Source organism: Rhopalosiphum padi, chromosome 4 (assembly GCF_020882245.1).
Source record: "Rhopalosiphum padi isolate XX-2018 chromosome 4, ASM2088224v1, whole genome shotgun sequence".
In the NCBI taxonomy this organism is placed as follows: domain Eukaryota; kingdom Metazoa; phylum Arthropoda; class Insecta; order Hemiptera; family Aphididae; genus Rhopalosiphum; species Rhopalosiphum padi.
The window spans coordinates 8,181,077-8,202,522 of NC_083600.1; the positions used below are offsets into that span (position 1 = coordinate 8,181,077).

Here is a 21,446-nt window from a genome sequence, read left to right on the forward strand (position 1 = left end):
TGTTAAAACGTCTTTTTGATAATCCGTAAAAAAAGCTCTGGCCCTGATTTACTGACGATTAATCGAGGTTCTATTGTATTAGAATTAAAATGTATTTCGGATACAAAAACTATATATTTGTAACTAAAACTCTTGAAATGAATATTTATTAACCGATTTATCATTATTTTGGTTAACATGACAACGAGTTTACCCGTGGTCCTCGAGGATAGTCGGACGGTCCGAAAGAAAGTACAACAGACATATATTATAAGAATTTAATTTGAAATTTTAAAATTAGCGGTATAAATGAGAAAAGTTTGTGGTGAGTCGTGAGATAATACCTATATAACAATCAAATGTATTCCATTATAATTGTACAAATGTGCAATGTTATACAAAGCATGCAGTTTGGAACTATCACTTTAATTGTTTCGTTAATGTAGAACGATTATTAATATAGTTATTTAAAATTAATAAATTAATATGAACACTTCAAAGTTCAAAGTCATAGAGGTTTTATTATTTGTGTGAAGAGCTAGTATATATTAAATTAATTTTTCTACATTCTCAAATCTAGATACAATATGATTGATTAAATATAGATCAGTCACTGCTTAACGTGACAAAATAATATGTTGAAAATAATACAAATTACAAATATTCAATCGTTTTAAGAATAACATATATATTAAATTATGATTTAATTTATTTGATGAAATACTTTGTGCAAATATTGTATACAAACTAATCAATAGGTGATTTTAGCACTATTTATATAACTACAAAACAATTCAATTTATAATTACTGTTTTATTTAAATATTGCATACACAGTATACACTGTACATGATGACTTTGGTGACGGATGGGGTACAATGGGCTACCACCACTAGGCACTAATCTAATCATTCTAATCACTTCAATAGTTCAATCAACCAGAGATTTATTAACTCCATTTTAAACACTAATTATAAGCAAATTGTCTAGTTTCTCTTGATATGTGGTAGTTTGAAGCCTGGTATTTATGCAATGATCATTATATAGGTACCACTTTTATTTGCATTACTTCTAGACAAAAAATTTCAACCTGCGTTAATTTATTTCAAAATATTATAAAACTGCAGTGTAATGCAAGTGAATTCTATCTAAAACCAAATTTATTTATATGCAGTGGCGTTCAAACATTCCCTCCCTAAAATGTATGGTTAGTACTTGGTACTGGCATTGATTTTTTAATTTTGATTGTATAATTAATTGGAATTTAAGAATGGAAAATTTTTTTTTTAACCCTTCCTGAAATTAATTTCTTTATACACCACTGTTTATACGTAATTTCAAACATGTAATTCATGTAACATTGAGACAAGTGTGGGAAGTCACAAAATATTTGGTTGTACTGGTTATAGTCTTGTAGTCGTCATATTGGGTGTAAAACAGTGAATTAGGTACAAACGGAAAATGACAATCCTTCCCTCGTAAAATTAGGTAAAATAGAAAATACACGGAAATGGTCATAAATAGATCTCCCCAGCATATTTTAATGTAAAAAAAAAAATTATTTCGATGCTTTTACCAGTATTACCAAAAATGTTTAATCGTGAATAGATACGACAGTCCCTTTATAATTAATAAAATAAATACTTTTTCCTTTATTAGAAAAATAGAAGTAATTACAATCTATCATTAATCAATATGATACAATAATCAAGTTTGATAATTTTATATACAAGCCACAAGGCGTGATGAGTGATGACATGATAGAAGGAGGCCTCCATTGATACTACTTCAAAATAAATAATGTTATACTTGTGTCTTGTGTAAGGTGCAGTGACTTTAATATTAATCAATAATTCTGTCATACCTATCATGTTATTTATTTGTGTATATATTTTTAATAGTAACTTGAATAGATAGATAGATAGAGCGCTAAACATACCTGCTATAATGCTATTTCCCCCCTTACATATTACTCAAAAACCTCATGATATGGCACTATATTATATCTACAGAGTAATTCTAGCATATAATTATTGAGTGATTGAAATTCATATTATAATATTTTTTTGTTATCTTGTTATAAAAATGATAATGTCTGTGAATACTGAATAGTAATAACTAATAGTGTGAAATGTGAATTGTGAAAAAATTAATTATTACGATTTTTTTCAAGTTTTTGTATAGGTACTAATATTGTTCAATTGTTGTGGTTATTATTATTTTATTTGTTAACATATGATTTCTAAAGTCAATACTTAAATTACAAAGTATAACTTTCCAACTATAACACTGTTAACTGATTATCCAAAGTTTTTATATATTTACTGTAATATTGCATACATTAGAACACTAGACATATTATGATTATTATGAGTATATGAGTACGTTCTATTTATTATGATTGTTTAAAACAAAATACAATACAAGAATGTTGTTGTGAATTAAACCCCTTAGGTTTGAATGATAAGTTATTAAAATTGCAAATTGAATTATTTTAAAAATTACATATCAACAATAGCCAATAGGTATAATACATCAATATGGACACAATGCACTCAAATATTGACTTGGCTTTATTTTCGATTAAGCAAAATAAAAGTATTGAGAACCGAGTAAATAAATACTCCACAAAAATTATTCTATCAAATTTTACTGAAGAAACAATTACTAGTTATAATAAACATACATTAAAAAAAAATACAAATATACAATTTCAGAACACTAATAACAATTTTTGTAACGTTATTAGTGCTCCTTCAATATGTAAGAACAACACAATTCAAAGTAAAAGTTATTTAAATAATGACGATTATAGCACAAATAATAAAGCTGATCCTTGTAAAAACATTGTGATGAAAACAAATGATGAAATTCATATTAAAACAGACAATAAAAATGTTCATCTAAAAACAGCAAATAAAAAGCAAAAAAATATATCATTTTCAAATGAAAAGCTATGGGAAATTAATAGGGTTAATCAAATCTTACATAATAAAATTACTAATGCAGTGAAACCTACTTATACGAGGGTTAACCCTTCTATATCATTAGTTAAAGCCACATCAACAATAAATAGAGAGAGAAAAAATAAAGACATTGTTAAGGAGAATGAAGTAAGTTTTAAACAATTAAAAATTATTGTTGAAAAAAGAAATAATTTAGTTTTAAATCTCAGAAATAACTTTTATATTAGAATTTTTTGAGTTGATCACAGTTTTTTGTCAATAGATACACAATGCCAACCATTTTATTATTATTTTTTTTAAATTTCTAATATTAGATCAGTATTTTGCTTAAGCCTTAAACTATTTTAGAATTTCCAGTAGATTGCTTATAATCACCAAACAACACATCCAAGCTAAGAAGTTAGATTTGTTGTTAAAATATGTATTATACGGAAATCAATAAAAAAGAACAAACTAAAAAGACCAAAGAAACAATATAAAAGAAAAAAATTATATTTTTTGAAAACATTTTGATAAAATACTGAAATATTTGATATCTTTTTATTTATTTACACTTTTTATAATGCTTTTATTTTATTTTAATAAAATATGTAAAGTAGTTAAAATAAGTTTATAACTAAACATTTTTATGTAAATCTCTAAATTTTTCTAACTTTGTTTCATTCTATACCTTTATTTATGTTGTTATTTAAGTGAATAAAATGTATTCTATTGATTCTATTCTATTCACAAATTTATGAAAATGTCTTAGTGTTAATTTTTAATAAGTGGGACATCTTTTAAAAAATAGACCGAAGAATATAACGTATTATACAAGAAATGTGTATTGTATTGTATACATGTATATAATTAATTAGTAGAAAAAAATATTTTACTTGTAAATGTCACACAAAAACTTTTACTAATTGTCCTAAATCTACATCTATACTAATCTAAATAAAAATCTATAGAAATTTAGTATATTTTTGTTCCTTTTTCCTTGTTTTTTTCTGCAATTTGTATTATAAATATGTGATTTATTGATTGGTGAAATATCTACTTCCTATATAGTATATTGTATTAGTTTAAATGATTAATGATATAATTAACTCGATTTCTGGTTAATTTATTCGAACAAAATTATTTATCTTAAAAATATAAAAATACATATTTTTTCAGATTCTTGCCAAGAAGTTGAGGAATGTAAGATCAACCATCTTTAAGTGAATTGAAGTTTTTAATTCAATACCTATTCTTGATTTTGTGAAGAAGATTAAATTTTTATTTTGCTTGCACAAGTTATATTATGTGTGTATTAACAAGTGTAGATTGATATTTTTGTTTTTCTAATTTCTAGTTCAAAATACTATTGATAATTACAAATTTTGTTCAAAATATAAAAAAAAAAAATAGTTTATTAATAGTTTTAATAAGATCCAAATATATAATTATGATATACGGTTCACGATATAATGTAGCTATATGATTTAAATTTATTAAATTCAGTTTTATACAATTTTTATTTTTATTTAGTTCCAATAAAAATTATTGTTTTTACACATTGTAATTGTAAATAATACTTTTTTTGAAATATTAAACATTATCAAACTATTTTAGTTCCTATGAAGCATTAGTGAGACGTTGAATCAACATTTCCCTTATTCATCCTTAGTCATTTTCAAAGGAATAAGTTTAAAAATCTAAGAAAATTATGATAAAATACGAGAGTAACTTGAAAAATTGCACATTGCTCATTCATATTTGAATATTTTCACCATCATTTATACTAAAACCTGTTACATAACCCACTGTTTAATATATTTTCATAGTCAGTGAAACAAAAACAAATGTTAAAGCAGACATGTAGTCGATGTAGCTCTACATGTGTGTAACATTTTAATGCATGGTAGGATGGCCCTTTAAATCTATAAAATAAAATATGCCAAATCTCCTAACCAAAACCATATAATATTTCAAACGTTAGTATTTGGTCAAATGGTTTTTGTCCATACAACACCTTAGATCATTTTAATATATTGCATTGTATATGATCTAATTTAACGGGGAATAGTAATATTTAAGACAGTGTTATATTTAAAATAACTATTAATGAATAATAACTTAAAAACGATAATAATAAATATAATAAAACAATAATTTTGTGGCTGCGATACGTACGTCACATTTATCAAGCCAGTGAAACAACGTCCACCAGTTAATACTACTGATACATAGTTTAATATAATAAACGAATAAATATAAAATATGTTAAAATATTTAAAATTAAAGATTGTTTATTTTAATATATAAACATAAATACGACCCGGCTGATCAGCAGGCCGCGGTGTTCTAACTTCTATGATAACGGTACGGTCGATAAGGATATTGGAATTCATCAGCTGTTCTGTCGTTTTATGATAAGCACGTCTATAAATTATTGTTATATTTTGTGATACTATCTATAGGTGCTATAGGCTATATTATTATATTAGCCCATGACAAATATGACAAAGACAGACAAAAAGGCAAAATACTTGCATTGTATACACGATTAAAGATATATATTTAATCGTGATTGTATATTATAAATTATAATCTATGATTGGTAAATTCTGTGACAACAATATTAACAATTCACAAATCACATACGTCAAACATCCTTGTCTTTAAGTCAACTCGTCAATCGTCACAGACTGCAATACTGTACTGATGCAATACCGCGGTTGTTGCTGAACGAAGGACATCTGGAATTCTGGACCTATTACCTCAGCAATAGTGCTGAATCAAGTACTGAGTTTTTAAAGTGAAAATTTCGTCTGAAAGAGTGCATGAGCGTGATAAACTGTTTTGTTATGCAATGTCTGTGTCTCTTTGTGTGCTGAGATTCGAACTGACCGAAAACGATACTCGACCAGCCGAAGCGCAGCAGCAGCAAACATTTACCAATTGGGGTAGGTACATCAGCTAGTGATGAGTAATTGGCAGTGAAATTGATGTTAAATGGCAATAATAATTATTGCATCGTTCGTTTTACACGCCACAGGTTTTGTCATTAACATAATATTTATTTTATTTGTCATTAAATAACGAAGATACATTTACTATGGTCAAATAACCAACACAATTATGTTGTTGGGGATTGAGTTAATAATGTTGAGATCTCTGAATAGCAATACGATTAAGCGTTTAATGTTTTATGTATATTTAAGATATTAATCGTGTTCTATTGTAGATAAACGAAAAATCATGTCTTGCCGTGGTCAACGTAAATCCAGAGAACTAACAGTTGAGACATATGGTCGTGTTGACGGTACAGCACCCATTGAGCCATTAATTGAAGAAAATTCTAAAAAAATAGAATTTCTTAAAAAGCCCAGTGTCAAAGTGATAAATTCTAAAGGATCAAAGAAAAAAAGGAAAAATAAACAAAATAATGGCGAAAACCCATCAAATGCTGCAGAACAGATAAATTTTATTTCAGGAAATCCATTTGTTGAAGTTACCAAAGGTGTCCTACATGTTTATAAAGAAAAGTAAGAACTGAGTTACACAAGTAATAAGTATATACATTTTTTAAATTTAAAACCAAAAATTTCAAGTCGATTGAATAGAATTAAGCACTGCTTTATAATTCACACTAATATATAAATCAAATTTATTGTTTTTCATAGCAAATTAACACCAGTTGACAATGCAAGTAATCGTAGTCAAATGATATGTATTTTGTCTATTCCTTCAAACATGAACTGCCATGACTTACTTACATTCATAGCTGCCTGTCAAGAGAACATTCATCACATACGGATAATCCGAGACGCTGCATCTCTTAATCAATACATGACCCTTATTTCATTCAGAACACAAGTAAACCCAAAATATTATCTATCTAGTTATAAATAACAATTTAAACCATGTTTTTATAGGAAGCGACAATGGATTTCTTTCATTCGTTCAATGGTATGCCTTTCAATTCGCTGGAGCCAGATTGCTGTTGTAATTTGGTTTTCGTATCCAAAGTTGAAGTGATTAAAGAAGATGAACCTGGTTGTAGTGCTCCTCCATCTCAGCATACTGAACTTCCTGTGTGTGCTGTTTGTTTAGAGCGCATGGATGAATCAGTGGATGGTATTCTAACAATACTCTGTAATCATTCTTTCCATGGAAATTGCTTGACTAAATGGGGCGATACCAGGTAACAAAACAATAATTTATTTTTGTATTTTAAAATCCAAATCAATTGTACTTATTATTTTCTCATTCCAGTTGTCCAGTGTGTCGATATGTTCAAACACCCGAAACAATTCCAGACAACCAATGTCAGGAATGTCATTCTTCAGAGTCATTGTGGATATGTTTAATCTGTGGTTATGTTGGATGTGGTCGTTATGTACAAGGTCATGCTTACAAGTAATTGTTAACAATTTTTAAGTAACTGTTAACTGATGTATTAATAAAATATATTTATAGTCATTATTTAGAAACGTCACACTGTTATTCTATGAATTTGGGAAATAATCGTGTGTGGGATTATGTTGGTGATAATTTTGTTCATCGTTTGGTCCAAAACAAAGGAGATGGAAAATTAGTAGAAGGAAGATCACCAGGAAAACTTGATGTAAATTTTATATATAATTAATCAAGACAACATAATGTTTAAAATATTGTATTTAATTATTGTTGTAGGACACAGATCAAAAAATTGAATCTGTTCAACTTGAATTTACATACCTCTTGACTACTCAATTAGAGTCGCAAAGGAAATATTTTGAAAACCAAATGAAACTATTTGAAGAAAATACATTTGTTGAAGTAAATATATATGTATAATTAAAATTAAAATTTAAGATTACTACAATTATAGGTATAAATAATTGAGTGTCTTGAATGACTATCATAATTTAAAAGCTTTTTCATAAATTGTTGATAAATATTGAAAAATAAATTTTTTATTTATTAAATTGAAAGCTGTTAGCTTTTACATGTATTAATGTTAATAAAATAAAATAAATTACTTTTATTCTCGTATTATAAAACTTTTAATTTCTAGATAACATATTTAGTGTATTATTTTTACATGAATTTAAACTTATTTTATTTTGTATTATCAAGGAAAATTAATGTTTATTTGAACACTCCAAGAGTACCTTTATTAATTTGATTAATTTTTTGTTTTGACATCTTTCTAATTATTTCATGTATATTTATTACCAATTCCACATAAAAATGATTAAATATTATGATATAATATTAGGCTGATTGTCAGAATTGGATTGGCAGCTTTAGAAATTTCTAAAACTGGATAAAATGTTTCTAATTATTTTTTTGTTACCATCCAACTCTTTTAAAAAGACTAAAATAGCAACTATGAAATAAAGCAACTTAGTAATAATATTTGTTAGGTACATAATATAAATGAATATATGATTCATTTTTCACAAATTATTAAAATATTTATTACTTATATCTATCTACCAATCTACTATATCTACTAATCTTACTATATCTTAACGCCCGCAAAGTATGCCAATTTCAGGTACATCGTAAATCTTAACTACCAACTAATATTTTAAATTGACAGGTATGTGTCTGTTTCTCAAAACTACACAACATACTACTGATTTGAATTAAATAATTTCTAATTTTGAGTGAATTTTTTTCAATAATTGTTGAAATAATGTAATTCTCAGAAACCTGAATATTTGGCGTTCAGCAGAAAGACATAATAATTAGACATTGGGCAGGTACCCCTGTATCAGAAACATAAAAGGACAATACAATTTGACAAAAACTAGTTAAATCAAATTGACTGAGTTGGATTAAAATAAGTTGCAAGATACTTTTATATGCAACAGACTATAAAATAGAAAATTAAAACTATTTTCTACATGTTGTGGTTTAAATGTTTAATTTTTTATTGATAAATTTAAATATTTTTAATATCTTATTTTAATTAAATATGTTATTTTATAATTTATTCAGATAAATAATGTAAAAGCTAAGGCCAAAGCTGCACTAGAAGAAAATGAAAAATTACAGAAATTTGTCAGCAGTACTTCTAAAGATGGTAATATGTTAGAACAGAAAATTGAAGAAAATAAAAAGCTCTTAGAACGTGTAAACACAATCACAAAAGAAAAAAATCTTTTGGAGAAAAAGGTATTTAGATATTTTAATAAAGAAAAATATATTTCTTACACACAATTTATCGAGTTGATAAATATTATATTAAACATAAGAAAACAAATAAAAATCATAAATATTTTGATTTAATAATAATTATTATTGTTATTTGTTGTTATTTAGGTTCATAATTTAACAGTCAAACTAGACCAAACAAAAACCAAGTTAGATGAAGAATGTCAAATAAATTCAGCATTACAAAAAAATCAAAATGAATGGCATTTGAAGTTTTCAAATTTGGAAAAAGATTTTAGTAATTATAAAACTACTAAAGACCAAGTAAATATTTTGTGTTTAATTTACTATTTTTATGTAACTATTTTTGTAATTTAAAAGCTAGTGTTGAGTCTAAGTATAAGAATTAATAATAAATATATGTTTAACTCGATTTTTTAGGAAATTGGTGAATTGAAAGAGCAAGTCCGTGATCTCATGTTTTTCTTAGAAGCTCAGAATACAATTGACAAAAGTGTAGATCGAGAAGACATTGTAAACGGTTCAGTGATAGTAGAACAGCAAAATTCAGCAAGTCAAAACAAGACTCCAAAAAACAAAAAACACAGATAATAAAAATAATCTTAATTTTTATATTTCATTTATCTATAATATACAACATTATATTGTAATAGTGTAATATTATTTTTTTGTTGTTTAAGGAAAATACTAAATTCTATTATTCATATGGAATAATTGATGACTATTGTAAATTGTAATTTGTACAGATAAAATATTATTATATTCTTTGTTTTTATTTTTGAATACAGCAGCTAAAATAATATGAGCATGTGCATGTTGTGTGCTGTAACACAGGACTTGACCGATAACCCCTTTAATGATAAAATGTATACAATAAATTATAATTAAGTAGGTATAATATTATTCAAGTGCACCTATGTAATATATATATATATATATATTATAGTTTGTGATATTATTTTTTATTACACTATACAGTTAATGCCACTGCACATGCATAATTGAGTACCTAACCGTGTACAGTAGGCCTAATAGAGACTCGTTAATTCAAACGGAATTTGGAAAAAAAGAGTGGTTTCGATTACCTATGGTTATTAAAACAATTTTTTTGAAATTTAACCACTTCTACCTAATGATGTAATTTTAATGCTTAACTTGGGCCATTTTTATAATTTCGATTATATGAAACGCGCAGTGTGAGACTATATTAATACTGTACCAATCATTATATTATGTAGAATGAGTGTATGACACACTCAACTGACAATAACGATTAACATAGGTAATCGACCGGACGACGTTCACGTGCGATGAATTATCGTGAATTAATAATCGCCGTCCACTGATTATTGTGATATTGTACAGGTCTACGTGAAAATGCGTTATTAAATGTGTATCGCGTGCGTCATTTCTTAAAAGAAAAATTCTAAAAAAACTGCGGTGACGTACGTTCAAGCCGGTTCGGATTACCGCGTTTTTTGGGTTAGATTTAGACTGTCCTTACCGGTTACCCGAGTCCCTCGTACAGTCGTATTGCACAATATTAGTAAATAGTAATTACTATAGCAGTATAGCACGTGCCATGTGTATTGGCATAATAATTTGTGACTCGGACACAGACGATCGTTGAAAACCGTTTTCTGTGTAAACTTATGTGACAGAGTACGGTTTTAATTAATGAGGTAGGTAGGTAGATACCTAACGTAAATAATAAAAATAAATTATCTATGTGACTGAACCATATCAGTAAGTAAGTAAAAACGATAATATTCGCAGTATCGCAGTGATCTGGCGCGATCGGTTCTATTACCTATAATAGTTATTAGTTTGTCTAGCCATCCGCGTATAAGGTTAGGATAGAGCGGAGGCGCGGTTACCTGTTTCCTATCTATTATATTAAATATTATAATCGCCAACGCGAGTTGAAAGATTAACCTGTGCAATGTGTTTTTTCGATTGTGACGTTTACTGAAGCTGAATAATAACTGGTAATAGTTCATTAATTATAAAATATTGTCAGTTTATTTTATTGTATAATATACTTGCTGATGCAACACACTACATACCCGCACAAATAATATATTATAATAAAACATTTAAACGTGTAGGTAATAGGTATCTATCTTATCTAAATATAAAAATAAATGTACGTTTGTACGGGACGTATATAGACTTATATAGCTATTGAACCAATTGGCATCGAGTTTTGCACATATATTTCTTGAGATACGGGGGGGGGGTGTATTATATAATATTTATGATTTCAATGATATTTAAAATATTATTAAGTTCGATTATGAGATATAAACAATTAAAAATGTTTACATTTCAATAATCAAATAAAAATGTGTATAAATAAATCATGATAAATAATATATAATTAAAACCATCTTAGTACAAGTTTTGGTCTCAATTTAGTTGAAATTGTAAAAAGCTTTATCACATTTATTTTTCTATATTATACTTATTTTGTCATGACTGCCGATGTTCTTATAATATATTAATAATATGTTATATACCTATATAGGTATTATAGTTTTGTAGTGCAGTGGTGTACTTAGGATATTGTCTTGGGGGGAGGGGATATGTACTTATATTTTATTCTGAAGTCTCTTCTTCCAATATTAACTTAAAATATGATAACTTAATAATTGCATAATAAATACAAAGTCAATTGCAAAAAACATAAAATCTAATCCGTTAACCTGAGGTTACATTTTTTTGTTGAAACAAAATGACCTATTAGATACAACTGATACAAGCATAAGCGCAACTATAGAGCTCTATTTCTGGGTAGGCTAAATTTTAATGATATCAGCTTTGCCCCTACACCATTATTATTGATTATTAAAACTAACATTTATATTTATATTGCTTCTGCTTAGAAGTCCTTACCTGTAGTCGTTAATAGTTGTTTTCAAAGTAAAATATTGTCACTTAAAGACTACCTACCTACCTAAATAAATTTAAATAAGAAGAATTTAAATACACAGTTCATAGTTATTAATATAATATTGTTATTAATTTATTACAAAGCTTTTAAGACTAGTTAAATTAATATTATTCTTCTGTCCTTTGCATCAGCAAATTTATTTAGAATATAATTTATCTTTATTTTATTAGTTATTTAGTTATGTCTCTTTCGATATTTAAAATGGATAAAAATGAAAACCGATTTCGTGCCATCGATGATCTAAGCCAATTTTTTTACGCCTCATTGAAGAAAGTGATCTTTCACATGTGGCTGAACTTACCATTGTGGCTAACTATGACTAGGAGCCAGGGTCGTAGCCAGGGTGAGACGACTGAGGCATTTGCGTCGGGCGCCAATGAAATGGGGGCGCTTAACTTTGATACATTTTTTAAATTAAAATATTATTCTACCAATATATAGTATTTAAGGAGTATTTAAAAATGTTTTACGTAAAAAAAAATATTTAACTATTCAATTACACTACTTGTAACTGTCACGGGGAGCGCTAAGGCGCTAACTACCCGATGAGGGCTCAAATAACATACTAAAGTTTGTATGGCACATAATGCATTTTAGCATTTATTCTTACTTTAAGCTCACGTCTTCTGCAGCTTTATTCCCTGCTGTTTATTTATTTTATTTTGTTTGGGTAACCCAGCGTTACATCCAGCCATCCAGGCACAAACACTTAAGAGCAGTCTTGTGAAGTATTCAAATACAGGTATTTGGAAACTAGTATTTAAATACATTTTGAAGTATTTTTATGGTATTCCAAATAAAATTTTTTAAAGTATTTTTAATTATTCTGAATAAATAATTTAAGAAATATTTTTATACTTAATATTTGTATTTAAATATTATAAAGAAATAAGTTTTATCATTTTCTTATAAAAATAAATAGTAAAATGTTAAATATTAAAAAACAAAGTTCAGATAAAAATTTCGAAAAAAATTGACTTTATAAAAGAACATATTTTAACTGTTTTGAGCCAACATGCTATTAACTTTAAAAATCTTCAGACATTTGATTGTAAAACGTTTAAAATGTACAGTATTACTGTATTAGGTAGGTATGGTTTAGGTAGATTTGTAAAAATGAAAAAAAAATACTTTGTGAGTATTCGTAAAATACATTATTTTATAAGTATTTAAAAAGTATTTTTAATACTTTTTCATGCGAATACACTAGTATTACAGCAGTATTTTAATACTTTTTTACAAGACTGCTGAAGAGGCATACTAGATAAGTAAAAAAATAAATTTCAAACGACGTTTGCACAAAAAGAGTATAAATTATTTTGAGATTTATTTTTTATGTGTCAATTAAAATTAATTTTAAAATAAATACTTCTCTAATAAACAAATATATAATAGCTTAACATTTTTAAAATGAGATTTTTTTTTGACGGAAGGAGGCCGCATATACTCAAACTTGCCTCAGGCGTCAAATGAGTTTGTTACGGCTCTTCTGGGAGGCAATCATATAGGATTCATTTTATCAACGTCTTATAAATTAAAAAAAAAAAAACTATTAAATACAACAATACATAACTAATTATTTATTGGATTCGAGAATTACATTACTTTAAAAACCGGGTGGGCTAAGCCTACCCAAGTTCCCCTCTAGTTGCGCCTATGATTACAAGTACCTATATACATTATACATGGAACTTGAACAATATTAATTTATTATATTATTTATATACATATGTAGTCACAGTCATAAAGTCATTAGGTAGTATCTATAACTAAAATCCAACTTTTTGGTTGTTTTAGACTACTCGCATCAATGACTTCATCTGGCATAATTTGGATATTCCGGTTAGTGAAAAGTATAACCGTCCAACGATACTGTCCATCTATAGTGTAGGTATAGGTAGGTAAATATATAGTTTTAAAATAACTCGTTAATAAGTATATAATTGATAGGTGCGGCGTTGGTGCAGCCTTAAATGAACAGTGTGCGTACATAGAATATAACTGAGAAAAGTGTCTGTCTACGGCATGAACCGCAACAAAAGAACCAAATAGACGAATGCGAACACCACGAAACATATCCTGTCGATTACCTTGGCAAGTTTATGTCTCTCGTTCAAATCGGCGGTCTGCGCGATCATCTCTTCGGATTCGCAGAGCATGTGACAATCGGCCGGCGAATCCTGCAACGACAAACACATAGTTAATAATTACTATTTCGTTTGTCCGGCCATCATTTCAGGCGATATAAAACATCAAAAATCGACGGGATCGTGCATCGTGTCGTTGCTGGTACGTACATTTATCTCGATACCCAAGTACACTAGGTAACCGGAATGAAGAAACCAAGTAACCCCGTGCGGCAGTGGTTTGCTCACTTTGGACATGCTTTTTACAGCCATGGATAGCACTGCGGTCACAGCGATAAGTGCCAAACTATAAGTGTAGTAAACGACTGAGAAAAAACGAAATATTGCTGTTTTTAAACGTTTTAATGACACATCGGTAAATGTGGAGAGCGCGCGCGCAGTGTTCAAAATTTATTTCAGGAAAAATACTTTTAGGATTTATAGGTAGGTACACACACCAATTTCTCATTTTTTGATAATGAGCAGTGATGAACTGATGAATGTATCGGTTAGGTATACAATGATGTTTATCGTTTATTACTTTGTTGTGTCTGCAGAAAACGAAACTTTTTATACAGGAAAAAAAGTTTAAATCTTAAATATCGAAGGTGGTTTCTGGTATAGTAAGTTGGATATAGTTGGATTTTTTGCAGTAAAAAATAAAAGATTTCCAGTAGGTACTTATCAAAATAGTGAGTTATAATTTTATAATATAATAATATTATATTATACGATGTTTTAAGGTTTTTGGAAAAAAAAAGTTCAACTTATCGTACTACTAGTACCTACTAGTAATAGAATAAGTTTTAAAATATCTATAAAAATTGAGTTACCTATTTGAATTGTTTTTTATATGGGATAATTTATCATATTTAACACATCTATTTTAGAGATTAAGAAAATGATTCAATGACTCGAAATTGACGAAATCTGCTATAAAATTTTTAAATTTTTTTTAATAAAACTGATTACAGTATATATACGTACCAATCAATGGAACAGTGGAAGTAACGATTGGCACTTTTGAGTATACGACCATAACGGCCAGAGTGACAAACAGCGCGTTGAATAGGTTCACAAACAATCTACAATAATTGTCAGTGTACGGGAGCCAAAATGTTAGTAAATTAAACGAAATACTGCCTGTAGAAAAAAATAAATATTAGCAACAAAATGTTAATATCTACAGTCTACCCAAAAATGAATTTATAAAATCACCCGAGTACGAGTTAAATACGATTGCATTTGATAGTTAGCTTCTTGACTATACCTTTGCATATTTTCGTGAATTTTATGCTTATAATATGTTATGTATTGTTTACTTAGCCGTGCCGCGTTTGTAATATTTTTAATAGGTTTTGCTCATTACGTTACTTAAGAATAATATAAATCGTGTATCTGTTCAATTATATTATATTATACAGGTAGGTCTATGTTAAAAACGGTAATTTAACTAATTTTAATGTGTTACTGTGTTTGGCAGGCACTCAAAAATAATATACTATAATAGTATAATATATTAATAAATAAATAATAATAGTACATACTATAATATAGGGTCCAATGTAAATTCCTATTCGAATAACATTTTTAATTGAAAATAAAAGATAGCGTAATCTCTTGCAATGACTTTTTTACTCTACAAATAAAAATTGATGGTGTAATATTCAAATTTCTTATAATGACCTCTTTTCTTGACGAGATAATCTTGGAATGTCTCGAAAAACACGACCTTTAGTGGAAAAAATATATCGCTGTATTTAAAGCCGTGTAAGTTAGTTTTTACTGGGTAAAGGGGTTAGTGGTATACTAATTTAGCTTGAATTGGTTTCATGTTTACACTTTAATGTTTAATAACTGGCATATTCGCAACATTAAAATAAATTCCTATTAAATAATAATAAACATAAACTGCAGTATGATGTTAAATTACTCAAATAAAGAATCAATAATATAATCATTAATCAATGACCTTAAACATTTATCGTGAACAAAATATCATATAATATATTATATTTCAAACGCATAAGTAGAATTTTACATCGTCCAATAAACATACAGGTAGGTATCTAACCTATAGATAAAATGCACTCATTTCCACCTAATTGACTATATTATTATGCTGTTTAGTAACATAATTAGTATTTCAAATGTTTAATGTTAATAAGATACGATACTTTATACAATTCTAAAAAATAATATGCATGCAATAATAACACTAGAATCAGTAAAACCTTTAACCTAGATGCACCTGCAGTAGTACGTGACAAGTACTTTTGAGGGAGACGGGAGGTCTAAGTTGTACAATACATATCGTTAATGATTAGGTAGTTTAATATTCACGTGATTTATAAGTTGTCCACATTCCACAAAATAAATGATCTTATGTCATGCAATATTTTTGGTAAATAAGCACAGGCCATACACAACAATTTTTTTTCTGTGCTTATTTTTAATCAAATCTACGTCTATATATTATAGATGTACATATATTATATATTACATACCTACTGAAATTGTACAAATTTATTTTTCAATGAGAGCTCAATATTGTTTTTGCGAATGCAAAGTAAAAAAAAATAATAAAGATTCAGCAAACAAGCGTACGAAACATTGTGTACGGATTAGATTTGTTTCGCGTGAAGTCTAGTTCAAGGCCGCATTAACCTAGGTACAAAAAGAGCATTTACTTCGGATGGAAAATTTTGAGTGGTAAGTAAAAACCTGTAAGTGCCTACCCCCTCTAGAAAATAAAATAAAATAAATAATATTACAATAATTATTTATAAATAATTTATAAATGGAAACCAGGAAGTTAAATTATTTTGATAATAACTTTTTTATGTTTTTAATGAAGTTACATTACTATATTTAATTGCTTGATCTATAATGACATTTGCTTTAAACTTGACTCTGGTCCTGTTTATATAAATTATCACTTATTTTACGAAAAATCAAGTTAAAGTACAAAGAGTGATTTTTGTCCTTTTTATTTATTGAAGATTGAATAGGTCCTATAGAACGCGTAACTATTACAATATCGTTGTGAATAGGTACTTATTTGATTATATTATGTTTATTTCTATAAATATTATATAACGCTCCTCAGAGTGAGTTTTATACTCTTAGAAATTTGGTTCATCTACGTAATAAAAATCACGTAACTTTCCCCTCCCTCTTCTAAAAATAAATAAAATCACGTATTAACAATTTATGATGGGCCACATATTTTATCACACCATGTCTATAGACTGATCGCAGTAATAAGAAATATTAATAATATTAAATCAATTTATTGTCTATGAATGACAATCGAAATTAAGAATTGGGGATAAACTCACATAGGGCGGGGAAATAGATGACTGACTTATAGGGATGGACTTTCCGCCTAACAGTGATGTTGTATTCAACGTCGATGTACTGTTCGTCCGGACAGCAAGGATAGTACCTGGCGTGTCTCTCCTTAGAAACGTTAAGGATGTCCCATTCTGTGTGTGCGCTGGCTAATTCTACCTGTAACATATTGCATGATACCGTGACCGTGATTAAGTTTCATTTAGAGCCTACATAATACATATATGTTTTTATAAATATTATATAATTTATATATTACGTGCTATTAATGCAAAATGCAATACAGGGACGCCCAGATAATTTTTGAAAGCGCGCTATATGCAACTTACTAAAATTGCACCTTTCAATCTATTATTTTGATTTAATTCGAATATAAAAATTATTTATTATATTCTAATCAATTAACTATTTATGTACGACTTGCTTTATAATATTAGAATAATTATATTTGGCCGAAACTGATATATTTATAATTCTTGTACTACGAGCATGTGATTTGACACTTACTTCGTACGAGATCGTATATTACATTTGAGCTTTGTCCTAATTCTATAAAAAAGAATCGAGGCCTTTATATTTTTCCTACGGTTGGAGTGTCGACTTTTCATCATGCCGGAAATGCAGCTGAAAGGAGCAGTTTAAAGTCTGTAGTAATGAGAATAAGAAAAATACTGATTTTTAGAATTAGGAACCATCTTTCTCCCCTCTTCCCATCATCCCTTATTGGTATAGACGATACACATGCATTCTGGGCGCCACTGTAGATGTGCGATGTACGTTGGACTGAATATAGTTAAATATGGAGATCACCGACTCCTTCATCGTCGTCGATGGTCAGGTTCAGGTCTCTGCCCAAGTACAACCACGACCCGAGTTTCAAGACTCCAGTCTGCGTGTCGTGAGGCCAGTTCGTCGTGTCTGTCTTGCAATGTATGATGTACTGTACCGGTTCAACCCAGATCACTCCACCGTTTTTATTCACCACGCTGTTGACGTGCGTCCGATCGTCTTCCATGTTTGCGTCGACGCTGAAAGTTTAGTGATATTCGTTTGTTTTTTTTTAATTTTATGTTTTGAACAACAAAAGTAGTTTTCTAATATACCTACTTGTTGAATGCCATGACGTCCGGGTGCCAGATTTCACGGTGGTCGACTATTATGGAATTCAAGTATTCATATTCACTCGGATTCCAAGCCAACCGATTATCGATCCAGTTCTAGAAAAATAATTAAACATTATTCTTTGTCAAACCTACAAGGCTACAAATATCTGGGAGACCTTTTTCCCATTTACAACTCGATTGAAAAAGTCTCATATTATTAATATATCGACTAAGCTGGGTTATACAAAGTGTAATGTATACAAAATTGAAAATACCAATATATATCATATAAAGTGTATAAATAGTGTACATTTAAATATGAAGTTAGACAGTGGCGTGGCGAGCATATTTCAAACCCTAAACAAAGTATTTAAAAAATGACCCACCCACTATACCCCCTACAATATAATATATAATCTAAAACTGTATAGTAATCTAGAATTTGCATTATAGAACACAGGCCACCAACAATTTAATATAAAAAAAATACTATATTAATTAACTAAACATTCATCCACACAAATTTTAAAATTTTTGAACTCAACATAAATTTCTGGGGCTAAGCAATTTTATAAGACAAACATCGCTCACCGCGCCATTGAAGTTAGATTTAAAATTATAAACATTTAATAAAAACAAATTGTGAGTTAAGATTATTATAACGAGTAAGTAAAATTAGAAAATAAAATCATATTTATCAATAAAATATGTATAGCAAAAAAATATAATAATTTATTTATTTAATAAATCATACAGGTATAGTCATTACATGTTTACCTACAGGTTTTTTTATCTTTTGCAAGTTAGAATTATCTCTTTGACATATAATATGCATATAGGTACAAATGTACAATATTAAATAAGTACTAATTAATTTTTAACAAATACGATAACAACATACTCGTAATACGACTTACTTAAATATAACTTTTCTCGTTAAAAGAAATAGTATAATCTTATATTGGATTATATTATGATTTAGATATTCTTTAATAAAAAAAAAAACACTTACCGCTATGAACCATGTGCTGAGTATCATTTGAGATTTTTCATAATTCTATAAGACATTAAATATACATGATTAATAATTATAACCACTTAATTTGAAACGCAAAAATAAAAATATAATATTTACCAACTCTGCACTTTTTATCAATATTCTCATGTTCACTTCTAAAGCGATATTATCATCAGAGGTAGGTTTCACTACTTTGTCATAGTTTTGAAAAATATGTTTTCTTAAGACATATTCTACTGTTGAATTGTGACTAGATGGCTGGTCTGACTGGACTTGAAATTACAAATATAATTTTAATAAACTTTTTAATGTATTTTTGGATTTACAAAATTATGTATGATATAAAACAATCAAATTAAAACTACATATTTTGAGATAATAATAAAAAATTCTAGACACGCCACTGAATGAGAATAATAATAAGTATTATACGTATATCTTTTTTTTGATTTAAATATTATAGAATAATTATTATAATATATGTATCATCACAGCCCACAGGTAAAATACGAATTTTAAATTACTTTTTCATATCTAGCCATTTCGAATTGAATTGTTTTTATTTACATTTTTAGAGCGATATTATTTTGTTTGTGATATATGGTATAAGTTAATTAATAGATAGGTAAAAATAATTTTTAAACTTTAATATTTTATTATTTAGGTAATTGTGGAAGTAGGGAGACTATATCAAATTTAAACCGATGAAAATATAAAAATGTTATTATCTTATCTTATTTTTTTAATTACAAACAGTAAAGAAAAAAATGAATACTTTTTTTAATTAATTCAACAATTTGTTTTTAAATTCCGCAATCTATAAAATCTATAAATTATAGTATTGAACTATTGCATCAGTAAAATATTATACCTACTACCTACATATTATTATTACATTATAGGAGCTGTAGGCACCGTCTTCAGTTTCTATGAAATTAATATATTATTAACTTCAAGTTATTGACAGCATTTATTTACATTGATAACATATTCGTAATTTTAAGTTTTTAAATTGTATACAATTGAAAATTATGAATATAGTTATTATTTTTACAGGTTAGTCTATAAAATCAATGACAAATATAGAAAATTAGGAAATATTTTAACTTGCTGTTTATCATTATTATCATTATATGTTTGTATTAATATAATTTTAGATATAATATACAGTCTATACAAGAACGCACATTGAGTAAATTTAAATTGTAAACATTTATTTTTCGTAATATTTCTATTGGCTACGTGAAATAATTGTGCTGAATAATATAATAATGTGTTCAAACTTCAAAGTTTTGTTGCCATAGAGTATAGACACTATATCTATTTAAGATTACAATAAGGATCGTAAAACAAATATAATTTGCAATATTAAATTATTTTTTTGATTTTAATTTTATGGACATTGCTTACTTGAGCCAAACGTCCACGAGTGTGTAACAGCTTGTATAGCTATAAATAAGAACAATCCACTATGAGAGCCTAACATTGTGCTTAAAATTCAAAAGTCATAAGCAACAACAATCCACCGAAGTAAAAACAGTTTGAACGGTTCTGAATGTTGACACGTTGTGTGCCCGCGGAATACTGGACAATTTAGTTACAAACGTCCGTGATTATATTTTGTCCACTTGAGTACAGGATACAACATATTATTCAATTTAATGTGATCAGTTTAACTAAAAATATTGTCCTTGGGGTCATATAATATGTTTTACTGTACGTCACTGACTGCTCGCGAAAAGCAATCATATCTAACTCGATACTTGTACTGGATAATTTTGGAAGTTTGTCTGTTGGTGTGATATTCAAGTAC

General features: G+C 27.8%; 3 protein-coding genes across 4 annotated transcripts; 2 read left to right on the plus strand and 1 right to left on the minus strand.

The window, feature by feature from the left end:
- The first annotated feature begins 2,067 nt into the window (after positions 1 to 2,067).
- LOC132929210 (uncharacterized) lies at positions 2,068 to 4,480 on the plus strand. The gene is made up of 2 exons (XM_060994392.1): positions 2,068 to 3,091; positions 4,103 to 4,480. Exons 1-2 carry the CDS (start codon positions 2,519 to 2,521, stop codon positions 4,148 to 4,150), a joined length of 621 nt encoding a protein of 206 aa, XP_060850375.1. The 5' UTR covers positions 2,068 to 2,518; the 3' UTR covers positions 4,151 to 4,480.
- Positions 4,481 to 5,392: 912 nt separating this feature from the next.
- Positions 5,393 to 9,844, plus strand: LOC132929203 (BRCA1-associated protein). The gene is made up of 10 exons (XM_060994384.1): positions 5,393 to 5,874; positions 6,156 to 6,456; positions 6,595 to 6,787; positions 6,847 to 7,115; positions 7,187 to 7,330; positions 7,391 to 7,538; positions 7,607 to 7,732; positions 8,903 to 9,079; positions 9,227 to 9,382; positions 9,500 to 9,844. The coding sequence occupies exons 1-10, from the start codon at positions 5,781 to 5,783 to the stop codon at positions 9,668 to 9,670; spliced, it is 1,779 nt and encodes a 592-aa protein (XP_060850367.1). The 5' UTR covers positions 5,393 to 5,780; the 3' UTR covers positions 9,671 to 9,844.
- Positions 9,845 to 13,589: 3,745 nt separating this feature from the next.
- On the minus strand, positions 13,590 to 21,231 carry LOC132929209 (acetylcholine receptor subunit alpha-like 1). 2 transcript variants are annotated; one of them, XM_060994390.1, is made up of 9 exons: positions 21,044 to 21,231; positions 19,751 to 19,905; positions 19,628 to 19,672; positions 18,620 to 18,729; positions 18,327 to 18,540; positions 17,500 to 17,671; positions 15,146 to 15,301; positions 14,330 to 14,484; positions 13,590 to 14,212 (listed from the first exon to the last, which is right to left on the minus strand). In XM_060994390.1, exons 1-9 carry the CDS (start codon positions 21,117 to 21,119, stop codon positions 14,051 to 14,053), a joined length of 1,245 nt encoding a protein of 414 aa, XP_060850373.1. In that variant the 5' UTR covers positions 21,120 to 21,231; the 3' UTR covers positions 13,590 to 14,050. The 2 variants fall into 2 exon arrangements, with proteins under 2 accessions (XP_060850373.1, XP_060850374.1); XM_060994391.1 differs by having other exon boundaries at positions 19,751 to 19,900; positions 21,044 to 21,190.
- Positions 21,232 to 21,446: the final 215 nt, after the last annotated feature.

Bases quoted from the DNA above. Each gene is read 5' to 3' on its own strand.
- LOC132929210 (XM_060994392.1), top strand. From the start codon at position 2,519: ATGGACACAATGCACTCAAATATTGACTTGGCTTTATTTTCGATTAAG. The intron at 3,092-4,102 runs GTAAGTTTTAAA...ATATTTTTTCAG, and splicing joins ACATTGTTAAGGAGAATGAA to ATTCTTGCCAAGAAGTTGAG.
- LOC132929203 (XM_060994384.1), top strand. From the start codon at position 5,781: ATGTCTGTGTCTCTTTGTGTGCTGAGATTCGAACTGACCGAAAACGAT. The intron at 5,875-6,155 runs GTAGGTACATCA...GTTCTATTGTAG, and splicing joins GCAAACATTTACCAATTGGG to ATAAACGAAAAATCATGTCT. The intron at 6,788-6,846 runs GTAAACCCAAAA...ATGTTTTTATAG, and splicing joins TTATTTCATTCAGAACACAA to GAAGCGACAATGGATTTCTT.
- LOC132929209 (XM_060994390.1), bottom strand. From the start codon at position 21,119: ATGTTAGGCTCTCATAGTGGATTGTTCTTATTTATAGCTATACAAGCT. The intron at 19,673-19,750 runs GTAAATATTATA...AATGTCTTATAG, and splicing joins TGATAAAAAGTGCAGAGTTG to AATTATGAAAAATCTCAAAT. The intron at 14,213-14,329 runs GTACGTACCAGC...TTGTCGTTGCAG, and splicing joins ACTTGGGTATCGAGATAAAT to GATTCGCCGGCCGATTGTCA.